This window comes from Chaetura pelagica, unplaced genomic scaffold (assembly GCF_000747805.2).
Source record: "Chaetura pelagica isolate M959 unplaced genomic scaffold, ChaPel_1.0 scaffold66, whole genome shotgun sequence".
Lineage (NCBI taxonomy): Eukaryota > Metazoa > Chordata > Aves > Apodiformes > Apodidae > Chaetura > Chaetura pelagica.
The window spans coordinates 522,937-538,375 of record NW_009953811.1 but is presented as its reverse complement, the minus strand read 5'-3'; the positions used below and the strand labels follow the sequence as shown (position 1 = coordinate 538,375).

The 15,439-nt window shown below is 36.7% G+C and overlaps 1 protein-coding gene across 1 annotated transcript in view; it reads left to right on the top strand.

The window, feature by feature from the left end:
- PCLO (piccolo presynaptic cytomatrix protein) overlaps nucleotides 1–15,439 on the top strand; it is a 333,240-nt gene that overhangs the window by 198,060 nt on the left and 119,741 nt on the right. Inside the window, exons 8-9 of the mRNA XM_010001252.1 lie at nucleotides 3,684–3,820; nucleotides 10,545–10,626. Of these exons, the coding sequence (XP_009999554.1) occupies nucleotides 3,684–3,820; nucleotides 10,545–10,626 (219 nt within the window). The remainder of the gene's footprint in view (nucleotides 1–3,683; nucleotides 3,821–10,544; nucleotides 10,627–15,439) is intronic.

The window sequence follows — 15,439 nt, the reverse complement described above, 5'->3', positions numbered from 1 at the left end:
GAATCACAGAATCATTTAGGTTGGAAAAGACATCTAATATAATTGAGTATTTTCATATTTCTTAGGTATTTACAAATTCCTCATGAAGTTTGTCTTTCAGAGGAGATTCTGGATAATGAGCTTTTTTTTATTTTTATCACAAGTGTTAACCCTGTTCTTAAATTCTTAGCACACAGAGTTTTGTTATTAAATCTGAAGACAGTTGAAAGGAACTCTCCAAGTTGCAGCTTGTATCATTCTTAAATAAATAGGTTTCATCCTGTCTGAACTCAACTTGTGACTCTTAAGGGTCATTATATGGCCACATAGTGAATGCTACAGTACTTTGCTCCTGAAAATCAAGAAACAAGCTGGACCAAAAAAAAGCCTATTTGGTGCTATTGTCCCTCATATAAACGGGGCATAGGCATAAGGACCTATGACCTATAGCACTACAGTGCCTTATATTTCTGTGATATATTTGTACCAGGCTTTCAGAAATACTCTTAAATCAAGTCACATATTCCATATTAGATTGACATGTCCCTGAATACCAGGGCATCCCCTCTCAGTAATTTTTATCAAGTTTCACAATTAACCATTTTATGTGAAGTCGTGGGAAATCAAAACACTTTATGACATTTTTAAATATGCTAATAGCAGGTGACTTGAACTGAAAATAATTCATATAATTTAGGTATAAGATTAAAAATTGCTCCAAAGAAGCAATTCATTTTTCAGAAGGTTATGTATGGCCTTCTTTTCTCTAGACTGCAGTTCTCTCCTTAGTGCCCTGACAGTGGATAGCTATTCTGGCATGTTGCATGAGATATCATTAAAAGAAATCAGTCTTAAGCACTATCTTAGGAAAACACTTCTTGTGCTAAAGCTTGAATTTTCATCTTTAGAAACTTCTAAAAATGAATGTAAGTCAAAATATTTTTTTTCTTAATTTCAAATAGAGAGATACGCTTGACTTCCCAGGTTTTTGAAGAGTCACATTCCATAACAAATACCAGAAAAGAATGTGAACAGGGCTTTGAGGCCAAACTTTCTGGTTTTCACTAAGTACACTTTAAGAAATCTTAAAACTATGCTTCAGTACATGAGTAGTAGTAGGACTACAAATACCAAACAGAGTGAAAAAAAAATTTAGTGTCAAAAGAGCACATCCATTGGTTCCCACTGAAAATAAAACAGCATTCTGAGCTGTGAAACACATTATATTTTCTCAGGGTTTTGAATACCATGCAAGCTCTGATGCAGCCAATAGCTCTTTATTAACCCCAGAGCTGCCACAGTTTCCACAAACTATTAAGTATGTTGAAGACACTAATTTTCGAGGATGCCATGCCAAAGCTATTGCTCAGTTTTATGAATGGAAGCAGACCCTGCTGGTCAGATGAGAAGATATAAAATACACCTTTTCTCACTTAAAGGATTGTTGTTGGTTTGGTTTGTTGTGGGTTGTTTGGTTTTTTTTTCCTTTTATATGCTAAATTGTTAATTCTATCACAGATTTTAGAGTTTTAAAATTGAGTTATGAAGACATCAAGTTCACCTCTTAGAATTTTTCATTTGTGGGATTTAGAGCAATCTCTGTTAATTCTCTGGTCAAATTTCTGGGACTCCACTGCTTGGAGTTGTATTTCACCTTGTTAAAGAATGTGTGATTAACAGGATGGGACCTTATTGACTCTAGCAGGAGTTTTTTACAGGTGGAACCATCTGGCTGCATATTCTTAGTCTTAGAAAAAAGGGTGTATGTATCCACTAAGACTGTCAGTGATTCATCTTGGCTGTTCTCAGGTCTCCAGCTGAAACAAATCCCAGCTAATCAAGCCAAAAATGATTAATTGTGTGTGTGCACATATGAGTGTGGCATGTGTCTCTGTATACACATGCATACATACCTTTTTAATTTCATATAAAATGTGAACATTCATCACAGTCTGATAAAAAGTGGGCTGCTCTGAGCTGCAGCACAGTGCTCTACTCAATGTGCTAGCTTTTCTAAACAAGAAATCAGCAAAAGTTATTTCAGCTGAGACAGCAGGGGAGGAAAAATTACCTCTTCTGCTCAGCTTATGGCACAGATTGCAATAGTCAGCATTAGTATCTAGGATCAGAAAAATGCATGAGGTTCTTCATGTGAGCTTCAGCAAGAAGCTCTATCGGGGTGAATTGTGAACCAGCCTGGCATGTGCAGGCACTGGGCAATTGTCATAAATGTGTAAAGCATAAAGGATTTGTGTATTAGATAATAATGGTTTGTTGAGAGCAATTAGTCAATAACTAATCACTAGTCAGACAAGCATCAACCTTTAATAATTCTTCTATTTAATTAATATATGCTGATCTGAATAATATTTTCAAACCATTTCATATTAGATCAAATTTGTGGAGTTAGTTAAAGAGGAGACAACATAATATCTGAAAAAAGATTATGAAGTATCCAGAGGCCTAATACAATATAGGATATAGATTTTAACCAAAAATAAATAAAAAAAAATAAATAGTGTATACGTTTTACCCCCCTTTTTGGATAAACTTAGTAAAATAATAATGGGAAAAACCCCCACAAAACACCCAATGTTTTGGTTCTTTTTTTTCCCACTAAAATATATTCCAATTATTTGTTAACCCAGGTAGATTATATTTACTTTAACAACTAGATAGAAATTATGCATACTACTATCATTTCATGTTAAATTCTCTTCTGTGCCATGGAACAATTGCTTTCACTCATGTTGCTATAGCAACAACTGACCTTATTTAAGATTTGCAATTTCAGGTGGTTTTGCTGAAAGAAATCTTATCTTTAGCACTCCAAACTTATCTTGGTTAGTAAAGCATAAAATTCAAACTTTCATTACATTCTAATTAGCTGTACATTGTTTTGGTTTTCACTGGTGAGCAACACAGATCAAAATCAGTGTGTTGTATAGTGGAAATATTAAACACATTGGAGCTGATTCTGATCCCAATGGGGTGAAACCTGGGTCAGTTGACTCGAGACTCAGTAGGCATAAATATGTGTATTTGTAGAAATTATTTCAATGAAGTGGTGATATTTCATTCCCAAAGGGTATCTAAAACAATAGATTTTAGGCAGGTTTAAAACTCTTGCAAATATAAGAACATAAAACTTACAGGATTATTGCAGAAAGAACATTCTGCTAACTTTGAGTGCACAAAGAAGATTCATATGGCAAATCGGGGGATGGAATTCAGAATAAGAATGCTTAAAATATTTCTGCTTAGAAGTACAGAGAGTGTAGATTGCTTAATTACTTTTTCTGATTTGGGAAGATACTCATAAAGGAGTCTCAATATTTTTTTCCTTAGCCTACTGCAAGGCAACTAATTTAACTAAATTATTTTTCATCAAACATTTTAGAAATCTGTGAAATCTGTGGTGTATTAGTGAGTGCCAAAAGGGAGGAAATGGCTATAGCACTAGACAGGGGATTTCTTCTGATATTTAATATCCATAATTTTGACATAAACAGAATTTTCTCACTTTTCCATATCACTTACAGCTAAATTATGCCTGAGTTCAATGTCTCAGTTCTGACCTGTAACTTTGCTTTAACTGCATGGCCAATTAATAACCACTTTGCATGTTTGCTCTGCACAATGCACATTATCACCCTTTGCCCAGCACTGGATCAGAACATTTGACCTGTCCTTGGTTTTCAAAGCCTATCATCTCCGTCGTGAAGAAACAGATTGGTTTGACAAGCCCAGGGAATCTCGTTTGGAGAATGGACATGGCCTCGACAGAAGGCTGCCAGAGAAGTTGTCCCACTCTCGACCACCAAGTCAACACCAAGACCAAGTAAGCTGTCAAGTAAGCTATGCCTTTAGCTTTATAAATGTTTTACAATTTAATCATACTGTCTGATAGTGTAGAGAGTACAGGATTAGTCAAATTCCAGCTACATTCAGCAGAAGTGCTGTTGGATCTGTATTTGTCATCAGTACTTGATGATGAAATTAAAGTAACATTTGTCCACAGTTCAATATTAATTTAGCAGGTTGTCTTTTGATTTTCAAAACATGTCTGGAAGGAGTCAATCTGCTAACCAGAACTGTCTAGGCATTAGGTATTCAATTTACAAATAAAAATTAAAAAAAGTTAGTCCAGTTTTACCTTATTAGCTTAATCCCATCCAAATTCAAGGCCCTTCTTTTAGTGGGTTAAGGAAAAGGGTTGCTTTATGACGTTGACCCTTGTTCCCATGTTTACTTAGTATAATCCCAAGTCTGTGATCAATTACTGAATAAATCAGCAAGACTTTATCAATCTAGCAATTAGAATGTTTCATTTATTATAGTGAGGAAGAAAAGTAAGTTCTACTTTTCAAGCTTACCAACTTAAAAATCTAGTTCACCTTAGAATACCATCACACATCCCCTTTCTATTGATTAAGTTAATATACTTCAAATCTTTAAGCTCTTCACTTGATTGTTTCAGTTATAATTTTTATTGATTGGTGGAGATTATACTCTGTTTTCCATGAGATGCAGTGGATGCAAGAGAAAGTATATCATGGCCCTGTTGTGGTGCTTAATAGTTTATATTGCTCATGTTCATTCCTCAGATAACATAAAACCAAGAATATTCTACTGTCATGCAGCCTTTAAAACTTTTTTGCTGGTGAGCTTTTTCACTGACATTTGTCAATTGAATGTAGGTTTTATGAAGTGAGCATTCAAATACCTTACAATACAAGCTACCATTTTTCTTCTTTCCTATCTCTAGTGTAGCATATATTGAGTTTTAAGCATCCTAGGTTGTACTGAACCTGCCCATTTCTTGCTGAGAAAGAGGGTTTTAAAATATACAAATCTTACAGGAATTTATTCAAATAACTCACTCTATGAACCAATTTTATTTCAGGATAAAGGATGTTTTAAAGTCTACACAGATCTTAATATCATTGGCAATAGATTAAAGACTGCCTATTTGAGCACTTTAATCCTCATGAGAAACAGACATTATTCTTAGCATACATAACTATATCAGACCACTACAGCATCATAGGGTAGAATTAAAAATTTGCCTCAAAAATCAGGTTTGCCGAAATGGGTTATTGTTATCCTGAGTTATGTGATATGGAGGTGGTTGGTAAGTTGTATTTTTAGATCTTTGGAGCTTTTGTTCTGGGAAAGAGTTTCAGGGCAAGTTACTAATAGACAAATCTTCAGTCATTGTTTTTTAGCTTGTATAAGTGGCACTACACTAGGACTGGTTAAAAGACTGATCGGAATTTGGGGGGGATAGGTTAAGAGGCCTGAGAATTCCTGTTTCCTTGGATTATTTCCAAAAGGACTTTTTTTTTTTTTCTTCTCCCTGAAACTGTTGTGATATCCTAATGTTTATATGGAAATACCACTTTTAAAATATTGACAAAGGCATTTTTTAAGGCTTTGTAAAATCTGGAATGGAAATAGAGAAGACGTTCTAAACAATTCTGTGTGGTACCATGTGATACCTCTGCAGAAGAAAAGTGAGCTAGGGGGACAGTTTCCTAGTTAGCACAGGTATTAAGCCACTGCCTTTAATATCCTATATTAAGCACAAACCAGCCTCTAAAGGAAGTCTTTGCATCAGCACCACAAATCTGCTTCTAATGTATCAGTCAGTGTTTCCAAATACACTTGCTGGTGGTAAATTTGCCATTTGTATTTTCTCCTTTTTAAAAAACATGGATATTTTACTGACCACTAGGGCATTCACATTCCAGAAGATTTTGTTTCACATATGTGAAACATCAGTTTCCTTACTCCATGAAATCAAGTCTGCTTGATTACATCTCAAAGACCTTGTACAGTTAGAAATAATAAATTAAGCACAACCCTGTGCTTTTGAAGCAAGAATGCAATGAATTGACAACTCCGAACTTCTAGGTTTCCATGGATCTCTTATAACCTAGCACATTAAGGTCACATACTGTATTATTAATATTAAAATGTATTTGTTTCTATAGCAACTTCTGTGGTGCTACAGAGTACTCTGAAATCACATTAAATTGAAGTGCAGTCTAGTATCTTAATAGCTGTTCCCAATATAGTGATTCTGAACTGCTTACCTGAGGAGGGTAAACAAGGTTTAAATCAATACTTAATCTATTGCACATTTGTCACTGATCCCTGTTGACCTCAACAGTTTGCTTAGTTGCTGCCAGCTGATCAGCAATTTCTTTAAATGTCCAGATATCAAGGCTCTTTTTATTATTATTTTTTTGTGGCATTTAATTGCATATCCTCAGCTATTCATACAGGTTGGGAAGGAACAGTAGGATAAGTTGCCAGGGGAGTAAGAGGTCATGAAAAGGAGATGAACAGTGACAGTATATTATCAGAAGATAAGTAAATTCTCAGTGAGGAGTTTTAAATGCAGAACTTCCAGTGATCATAGATGGGTCTTTTTAACCCCTATATGAATAATAAATTCTCAAACTCATCATATTATCCATGTCTTATCATCAGTTTGACAGTTTTCTAAACACAAAAGGAAGGCTAGGGCTCCAGAGGTGTAACCTCTTTAATATCAATGCCCCACTTCTGAAGACCCTGAGAAAGTTTATGCCTGTCTTGTTTCATGGGTCTGTACCATTACCTTGAAATATCATTTAAGTTACACCTTTATGTGGGCACTTGAATATTTAAAAATGCAGAAAATAGGGTCATAAGATGAGCAATGGGGTTAAAATAAGAAAATACTGTTTGTGACCGAGATCCAGAAGGCTATCTGCAAATCTTTGTTCCATATTTGGTGGATTTTGTAAATCCATACTACTTAGTTTTTATTGCTTTCCAGTACTCCAGCAGATTTCATTAAATTTGTAGTCAACTGCTTTCTCTGAGGCTTGCTGGGGAGATTTTGTTTTTGCAGTTTCTCTAGAAATATGATGAGAAATAGGACATTTCCAAATGTACTGTAATTGTTAACATATCAATTTTGATGAGTGAATTCCTAGCCACCCCCTTACTGTAATTGAAGACAGAATTTAACAGGCAGTTTCTCAATTTTTAGGCACCCAGCAATATTATTCTCACTGCATGACAATGACTTCTGAATCAAAAGTCAGTGTTCTGTACTGACTTAACTGCAGAAACAAAGGCCACTCACATTTCAGTTTGTTAATGAACTGGAACATAGTTACGTTTTTTCTTCAATACTTCTGCAAAATATCTTCATCATCAGGGATCTATCAGTAGGGAGAACTTTCCACCTTTAGGATTTCTAGAGAACTTGACGTTTGTGCTTTGCACAGAGGAGATGTAGCGGTTCAAAGAGGCAGGATTACCTTAGCTGTGGAAATTCTTGGTCCCAGCCTTCACAGGGCTTGTGTGCTCGTTCAAGTATCTGGGATATGCAGAAATTAGGATGGATGCTGTCTAACTAGTCACCCTGAGCATCCACCATCCTGTTCCTGGATACTTAACTCAGGTAAAACTTGCCTGGGAGGCTACATTTCCAAAAGGGCTACAGCCAGGCATAGATGCTGAGGTTCCCCCTATCAGGCCCTGTCTAAGACATTAGTGGAAGAGGAGATGCAGCAACGTTTCAAAACAGAAATTACTGTGGCTTTGGTGGCCTGATCCAAAGACCGTCTAATATGTTGTAGCTGTTGCTATGGATCTTGCCTGGAATTTTAAAATATACTCGATGCATTTTATTTCTTAAATACACCACTAAACAAATTCAGTCTTCTTAATTGTCCTCTTTGCCTTACAAAATACTCTTATATGAGGAGACCATAGAGGTTTTTTTCTCAGACAAAAATTGTAAGAAAAAGTAAATGTATGTTTAAACTGATTTTTTGTAACAGTGCTAGAAAACCTCAGCACATTTATTTGTCATTCATTCCATTTTTCAGAGGGGGCTTGATTTGAGTAATACCATGAAACTTGTGACCAGAACTTTAATTCCTGGAGAAAATGTTTTATAGTCCTATTCTCATTTAACTCATTGGGATGCGGTCCCCAGGGTTCCATGGAGTAACGTGCAGAAAAATGTGACCTGAGTCCTGTGTAAGCTTGAAGACCACAATGGGAAGGGTGTCAAAATGTGTCTCTGATGAGAAGAGGATGGCATGAGCTACAAGAACCATTACTTGAGTGTACTGACTTCTCACAGGAGGGTGAGAAAAATGTCTCCATGACAAGGACTGATGGCAGGAATCGATATTTTTTTGTAGCAAATAAGCAGGACCAAGTCCCTGTTTTACCCTGTGACCTTAGTCTGGTCTTGGGGACTTTCATGTCCTCCATTCCTGCAGCCTTGCAGTGGAGGGACTGCCCCTTCTGTGCCATAGCTCAGATACATACTGTGGGGTCCCTGTGTGTCTTCACTGGGGGAATAGTCAGCTAGAAGGACCCCCTGGCATATATTCAGGTGAAGGGAAATCACCTTTTAGTGCAAATTAGATGTGAACGCTTGGAAATATAAACTGTTTTACAGGGTCTCAAATATTCTAGTAGTTTTCAGATACTTATATGGGCACTAGTGGTTAAAATAACACCATCAAAACCAGCATAACTGTTCTTTCTGTTATCTATTTATAGCAACCACTGTTTTTGCTATTTGTTCTGCCACTTTAGACAAATACTGTTCTGAAGGTAAATGCCTAATGACATGTTCAATTTTAAGTGTTGATTCCCACCAACAATAAAATAATGTGCTACCCTGAATGCTAATAATTTTTAATGCTTTTATGCATAACTATATGAATCACCAAGATTTATACTCATAATAAAATTCTGGAAGTGAAAGTAATGAGGAAGTAATAGACTCAATTAGGAGACTCTATATTTTCTGATATATTTGTCAGCAAATCATGTACAATATGGCACCAAATATTACTGGATTATTATTTATTCAAAAAAGCTGTCTTGCTAAAGAAAAGTAGATAAAGCAATTAAAAAAAAAAAAAGTGAACTAAAGTTTATGGGCTGCAGTGTTCCTCAGTTAAACTGAATTGCTTCCACCAAAATGGATACCAACTAAGGACCTATTCAAGTATGTATTGCATTATTTCCTATTCTTTTTATTTAATTAAAAAAATAGGTGAATTCTTTCACATTTTATAATTTTATGTAAGCTACACATGACAATGACATTATTTTTGCTGTTAAATTACACTCACTGAGTTTCTGATAATGTCATTAAAACGTAAGTGTCCCTATCCACTTATACGCATGGAAGGCTCCTGGCACTTTATATACTTCTGGTAGTATTAGACCTTGTGTCCTGGCAAAATTCCATATTAAGTCCTAAAGTCTGCCTGATCTCATGTTCTGATTTATTCTGGAGTACTTGTGTACTACCAAATCCATGATCTCCTTTAGTCTGAGTTTAATTACAGTCAATATTACTATCAGTGTCATGCCCTCGGTAAGAAAATTACCACAGCAGATGTATAAACTCTTCTGCCCACTGTGGGATTGAGCTAGGTGTGTCCCTTGACTTCTCCATTTCCCCTTACGTCTTTTAGGTGTGCTATCCATTAATGCCATAAACTTTCCAAGGCAGAAAATGGGTTTGAACTACTTAGTTCAGGAGGAACTTAATCCCTTTAAATACTACTTAGATATAAATAAAAGTAATAAACTCTTGGCAGCAGGCTGCTGGTAGACTGCTGCATATCCATGCTGATTAGTATTGTCCCATCGGTTCCTTGAAGCTGCCTCCCCCAGGTCCCTGCCTGTTGGCACTCAGCCAGGAGCAGTCACAGGCAGTCAGGCTGTCTTCTCCACGCTCAGGCTCAGCACCCAAAAGCTGAGAAGACCAAAACTGGAGGCAGAGTGTGTGATAGCTGGGAGATGTGTACGTGTTGCAACAACCACTCTTTCTACAAAGGCATTTTGGTCTGCCCTCACGGCAATGGTCCCTGGGCTAGTCCCTGATGCCTGGCCCCTCCTGGGCCTGTGGGCAGGTGGGGTCATTCCACGTGGAAACCTGGTGCTTCCATGTGCATTGTAGAGCTGTGTTGCTTTCAGTCTGACACCTTCCAGTGTCAGCCCAAGTAAATGTTGCACATTTTCATGTAGAATATAGTACTAAAAGGTTTAGGTTGGGTCTTTTAAAAGGCTTTTGAAATTAGAATACAAGAAGTATGTTTGAATTTGTGGTTTTGCTGAAACTAGAGCAGTAACTTAGGGCTGTTCACACATTCAACTACTATTTTGTTTAGGTCTGTATGAATAGGGTTTTGTAACAATTACAGAAATTATGTTTTATTTTATGCTTCTATTGAATATTGTTGGGACAAAGCTGAAAAGAACCTGCAGAAGACAGTGACCTCCTTGAAAATAAAAATCAGAACTAAAGCCATATGCAACAATATTCTGACTTTATGGAATCAGATGTTCATTCCCCTCCAGGAGTCTTCTGCAGTTCAACAAATGACTTGAAACTCGGGGAGGTGTTTGATTTGTGATTTTGTGATATTTCCCTGGATTAAATAAGTTTGTTTGCTTGTTTCTATTAAAATTACTGATACATTGGGGTTTTTTTATCTTTTTATGACATGCGTGTTTGTGTTCCTCAGATAAATGGGAGGCCCCTGCAGTACATTTTTCCTCATGCAAGGCTCAAACTACTGAGAGACCCAAAGGATCACACAGTTTCAGGTAAAAAACCAACAGTCTTCTAGAATACATGATAGTTAATTTGATTAGCATGAAACATGCAAAAGACTTGCAGTATTAAAAATAGTTCCTGTGTCATATGCAGCAGGAAATTTAGTGGTAATTTTTAACTCTTGCTAGTTTGTTACAACAGAAGCAGCAGTGCAGATGAAAGGTCTCAACATCTGTTCAAGATCCATTAACTATTCTGACATCAAAATCAGAGGGAAAATCTGTTGTGCCACACATATGAGCAGTCTGTTGTGCCATTGCTTTTTATATAACTATATTCTCTGTATGAGAAGTTTCTATAAAATAGGCTTATTTAGGTGCTCAACATGTACAGAAATGGGAATTTTATTCTTTCTGTACTGGAACTACTCTACAGAGGGGATAGCAGAACCATCAGATCCCATTTTTCTGTCATATCTTCACATGGAGACATTTATCACAGGACTTCAAATTTCTTATCATTTTCCTAATGCTAACTCAAATAATAGTGTAAGTCTGAGTCTACTTGCAAATGATATGAAAATGGCAAAGGTTATAACTAAACCATTCTGTGATTCTGTGAAAATACATCCAGTTACAAGATCTAGCACAGGTGAGGTTTGTTTAGGCTTTTGGAATTGCACTCTTTCTCACATATAATAGCGGTAAGGAACAGAAAGGTCTATTTAATGTGCTCTTTTTCTTCTTTCAGAGGTACATGCTTTAAGTGGTTTGGTCATGGAGCTGCCAAGCTTTCTTTTAACTTATCTAAAAAATTCTTAGTAGTGTGTGCCAAAGGCTGCTTCTGTGTAGAACTAATTACCAACTGCCAGCACAGGTATTCCCTTGAACATTAAGTAGTAAGTGGCACAAACTTACTTGAATTGCTAAATATTGTTTTCACAGGGTTTCTGGCAGTAAAATCTACAGCATCTCCACCCCCAGTATCCACCTCATATTTAAATGAGTGTTCTGTATATCGTGAGGTATTTACTTGCTAGTCAGTGTAACACCCAGTGATGATTTCAGGATTCAGAAAGACCCCTGGGGTCTTGCTGTTGTGGCAACCTCCACCACCCCAGGCTCTTGCAGTCCATAGGAGCTCTGTGATGCCCTAGTGGAGATCTTTGCTCTGTGAGGTGATGAGTAATGCTGTGATCTGAGCTGCTGTCTTACTCAACAAGTGGGATTACAACCACACAAGTCAAGCTATCTGGCCCATGGTCCTGTGTGACCACCACAGCAGCAGCCATTGTTTCTGATTATCTTACAGTATGTACAAAGATCCTCTGCCTTAGCTATGCACACAAACCTGTTCTGTATCATCATTTCTACACATGTAAGAACCATCTCTACTGATTATTTAAATTATCTGTGTGCAGTTTGATCAGTACAACAGGAGGAGCTGCCTGGAGAGATGCCTGAGACTGACAGGTTATCTCAGGGAATTAATAAACACATCTTAAGGATACAAATAGTGTATCATTTAACGGGTGTGTGTACAGCAGAACTTATCTGGGGAAGTCTTCCAAACTGTCCAAAATTTCTATTTGGAGAGCTCCTGTGACTGTTGATGGCTGCTTTGCTGGGAAGCTGGCCAGTAGTACGGCCCATCACCTCATCTCACTGAGGAATTCCTTGGCTAGCCTGAGCATTCATGACTCATACTTGGTACACAACTATACCACAGCTGTAACTGTAAGGGTAAGCTTGCATTTTGTTCCAGTATCACTATTATTAATTTTAATTCCATAGATCTAATTGCATATATACTGTAGTGGAAGTTACTGCCTCATTATGGATGCAGAAGTTATCACATAATTAATATCAATAGTAATAGTAGTTCCAGATAATTTAAAGTTCAGCCTGTATTGCTGTGTATTATGTGTACATACATTTTGTTTATATGCTTTCTTGATTAATGAAAACTGGCTCTGAGGTACGGATGCCTTCGATGCCTCTTACATAATCTGGCATAATTTTGCACACAAAACACTTACTGCAAATTTTAGCATGTGAATGAGTTGTTAAAGGAACGAGGAACTAGGCCAAAATTGTGATGGCAAGGATAGTAACTCAGAATGAAAAATAAATGTATAGCTACTAGCTGACATCTCTCTTGAGGTTTCTGGTTTCTCTATCATATACCATCATCTAGAACTCACAACTCCTTTTTCCAGTGTATGCAATGTCCGCTCCTCAGGAAGTGCTGATAGATAGGAAGGAATTGCCAAGGGTTTTTTTTCTGCAAAGATTTACTAATAATTTGCAGCAAATTAAAGAAAAAAAGAAACATTTGGCATGTTTGTTATGCTGAGGTGCCAGAGCAATGATGGCAGTGATGAGGGAATGATAATGTAGCAGAATTTAATGCTCCAGAAACTGTTTTCACTGAGAATCTCACGTTCCTTTTAGATCTTTTAGCATAGCACCAGAAGCAGTGCTTTTTACTGCCATAGTTATATCTGAAAAAGTGAACAGAAGTCATAGCTATTGAATGTAATTAAAGCATTGGCAATACCACTGGGAATGTTGCAAAAATAAAAAGATAGTGGTTTTCCTGCTTAGAAAACATGTCTATGGGTACAGTGAGTGCATCTAAGTCACAGGTAATTTTTGCTGCTTTGCCTCATGTAGTCTGAGTCATAAGTAATTCTTTCCTTTCCAAATGCTGGATATTCTGTGTTTCCAGGGAGCAAAATGTACCTTTGAGCAGGCAGATAGTCCATCATGTGGAGCATCCCCTTAAATTCTGCTGAAAAAATAAAAGGCAGAGAAACCATTCAGAAAAGGCTATGAACTTAATAGTTAACGTAAGGAAGAGAATTAGTCTGTGGGCAGAAGTCTGTGTCTCTAATCTTCACTTCAGCAGTGATGTAAGTGAAATTGCTGAGAGGATGACACGGCAGCTGTAACACTGCACACACGTCAGAGATGCCTCATACTCTCCCTAAGGGTTATTAACTCCTGCACACAGCACTACACCTCTGCAGTGTGCCAGCTCATGGAGTACTTATCCCAAGAGACAGGAAGAGAATTTGGAGTTTTCCTCTATCAAGCCCTTACTGTTATACATAGTCTCTAAATAAGTAACTGTATGTATTTCAGGTTCTTTCACCTACAAGTTCAACACATTCAGTTCTTTCAGAAAAATACTGAAGTTCAGTGAATATGTGATTACTAATCAATTAAAAAACATTCAATATAGTCACAGTCTGTGTTGTATGTGATATAGTAGTCAAGCACAGAGGGTGGGAAGTGTAACCTAACTCCTCTTGTCCTCAGACTCATTTCTTAGAGGATTACTTAGCCTATTTCTTTGGTTTAATGTTGTGAAGAACAGAGATAATACTTTGCACAAAAACCCAGTACCCTTCTCTAACACTCACTTGTCACTAGGGAAGGATTTAATCCCTAATTAATGGCCATCATTCCCTCAAACACTCTCCCTTTATCAGAGACCTGGCAGAGAGGGTAAAAACCCATAAACAGAAAGGGACTGAGCTGTTACAGCCAGGCAATGTCAGAGATTTTCCAGTGATGTCATATGGCAGTACATGAGGAGAGGAATGGAAATAAAGGTGTGTAGAGGTGTCAGTGTCTTCATAGCAATTAAGATACAATTGTTTACCATTATTACCATTCAGCCTTTTGAAATAAAAGGAAAAAGACCACAAATAATTTTTTTGTATTTGATAGAATAATTTTTTAGAGATACAGACCATGTATTCCACATTTACGTGCCTTGTCTCTACATTAACTTGATATGAGAAGCACTATGTGAATTTAAAATGCTTTCCATTAACTCTATTTGGCAGTTTAGTTGTTTATGCACTTTTCAGTGTATGAACATCTGCTGAAGGATGTCTAATGAGATCTTAAGATGAGTGGAGGTAATTCAGAGGGCAGTGTGTCTATTGGTTATAAAGGTCAAATTTGTTTTCATAGCTCTCACGCAGAAAAGGCTGCAGAACTAGATCAGTGCAACACTGAATATTAGAGGTAAACCAGGACCCGGGTTCCTGAGGAAAGCCAAGAGGAAAGCAGAGACGTAAGAATGAGATTCACAGAAGCCAAACCAGAAATCTGTTTTGGACATAACTAATACATGTCAACCCATTCTCCTGAAGAATTAGAAGATGAGACATTCAAGGATGTATATCATTGGTGAGACAACTTCTCAAGGACATTAGAGAAAGTTAATAATGCAGAAATATCAGTTTAAGGTTTCACTTTGCAGATGAGGCATAAATTGTCTTAATGTCTCTCAGAGCAAAATGAAGACCCTGTACTTCCTGCTCTGCATACTGGCTATCATAAACGTGCATAGGTTAATAATTACACTGAATGAGGCAGTTACAAAAGGCAATTGTCCCTATCACAAAAAACACCTGCATTTTGAAGGGTTAATTTCAACAAACAGCAAGCTGACTAGTAAATTACTATGCACTTAATATGATTTTTTTTCTTTTGCAATAGTTGAATTGTTATAAGAAATACTAATTTTGTGTGTGAACAGCAAACAAGTATGTTACTAATAAGATGTGACCCACCTAGTAATACAAGATTTATACCTATTCTTTAAAAAAAACGAACAACTAAAAATAATTTTATCAACTCCCCCCTTTAAAACATGGAAAATTTATTTTTCTATGCTGCTTCCTTCTTTATTTTTTCTTTATTTTTTTAAATTATTGATATTTTATTTCGCAGAAATTACACAGAATCACCAAGGCTGGAAAAGACCTCTAAGATCATCAAGTCCAGTCTATATTTGATACAGCTACTAACCTCATTCAGTAGTGATTAATGTTATCAGGGAAAG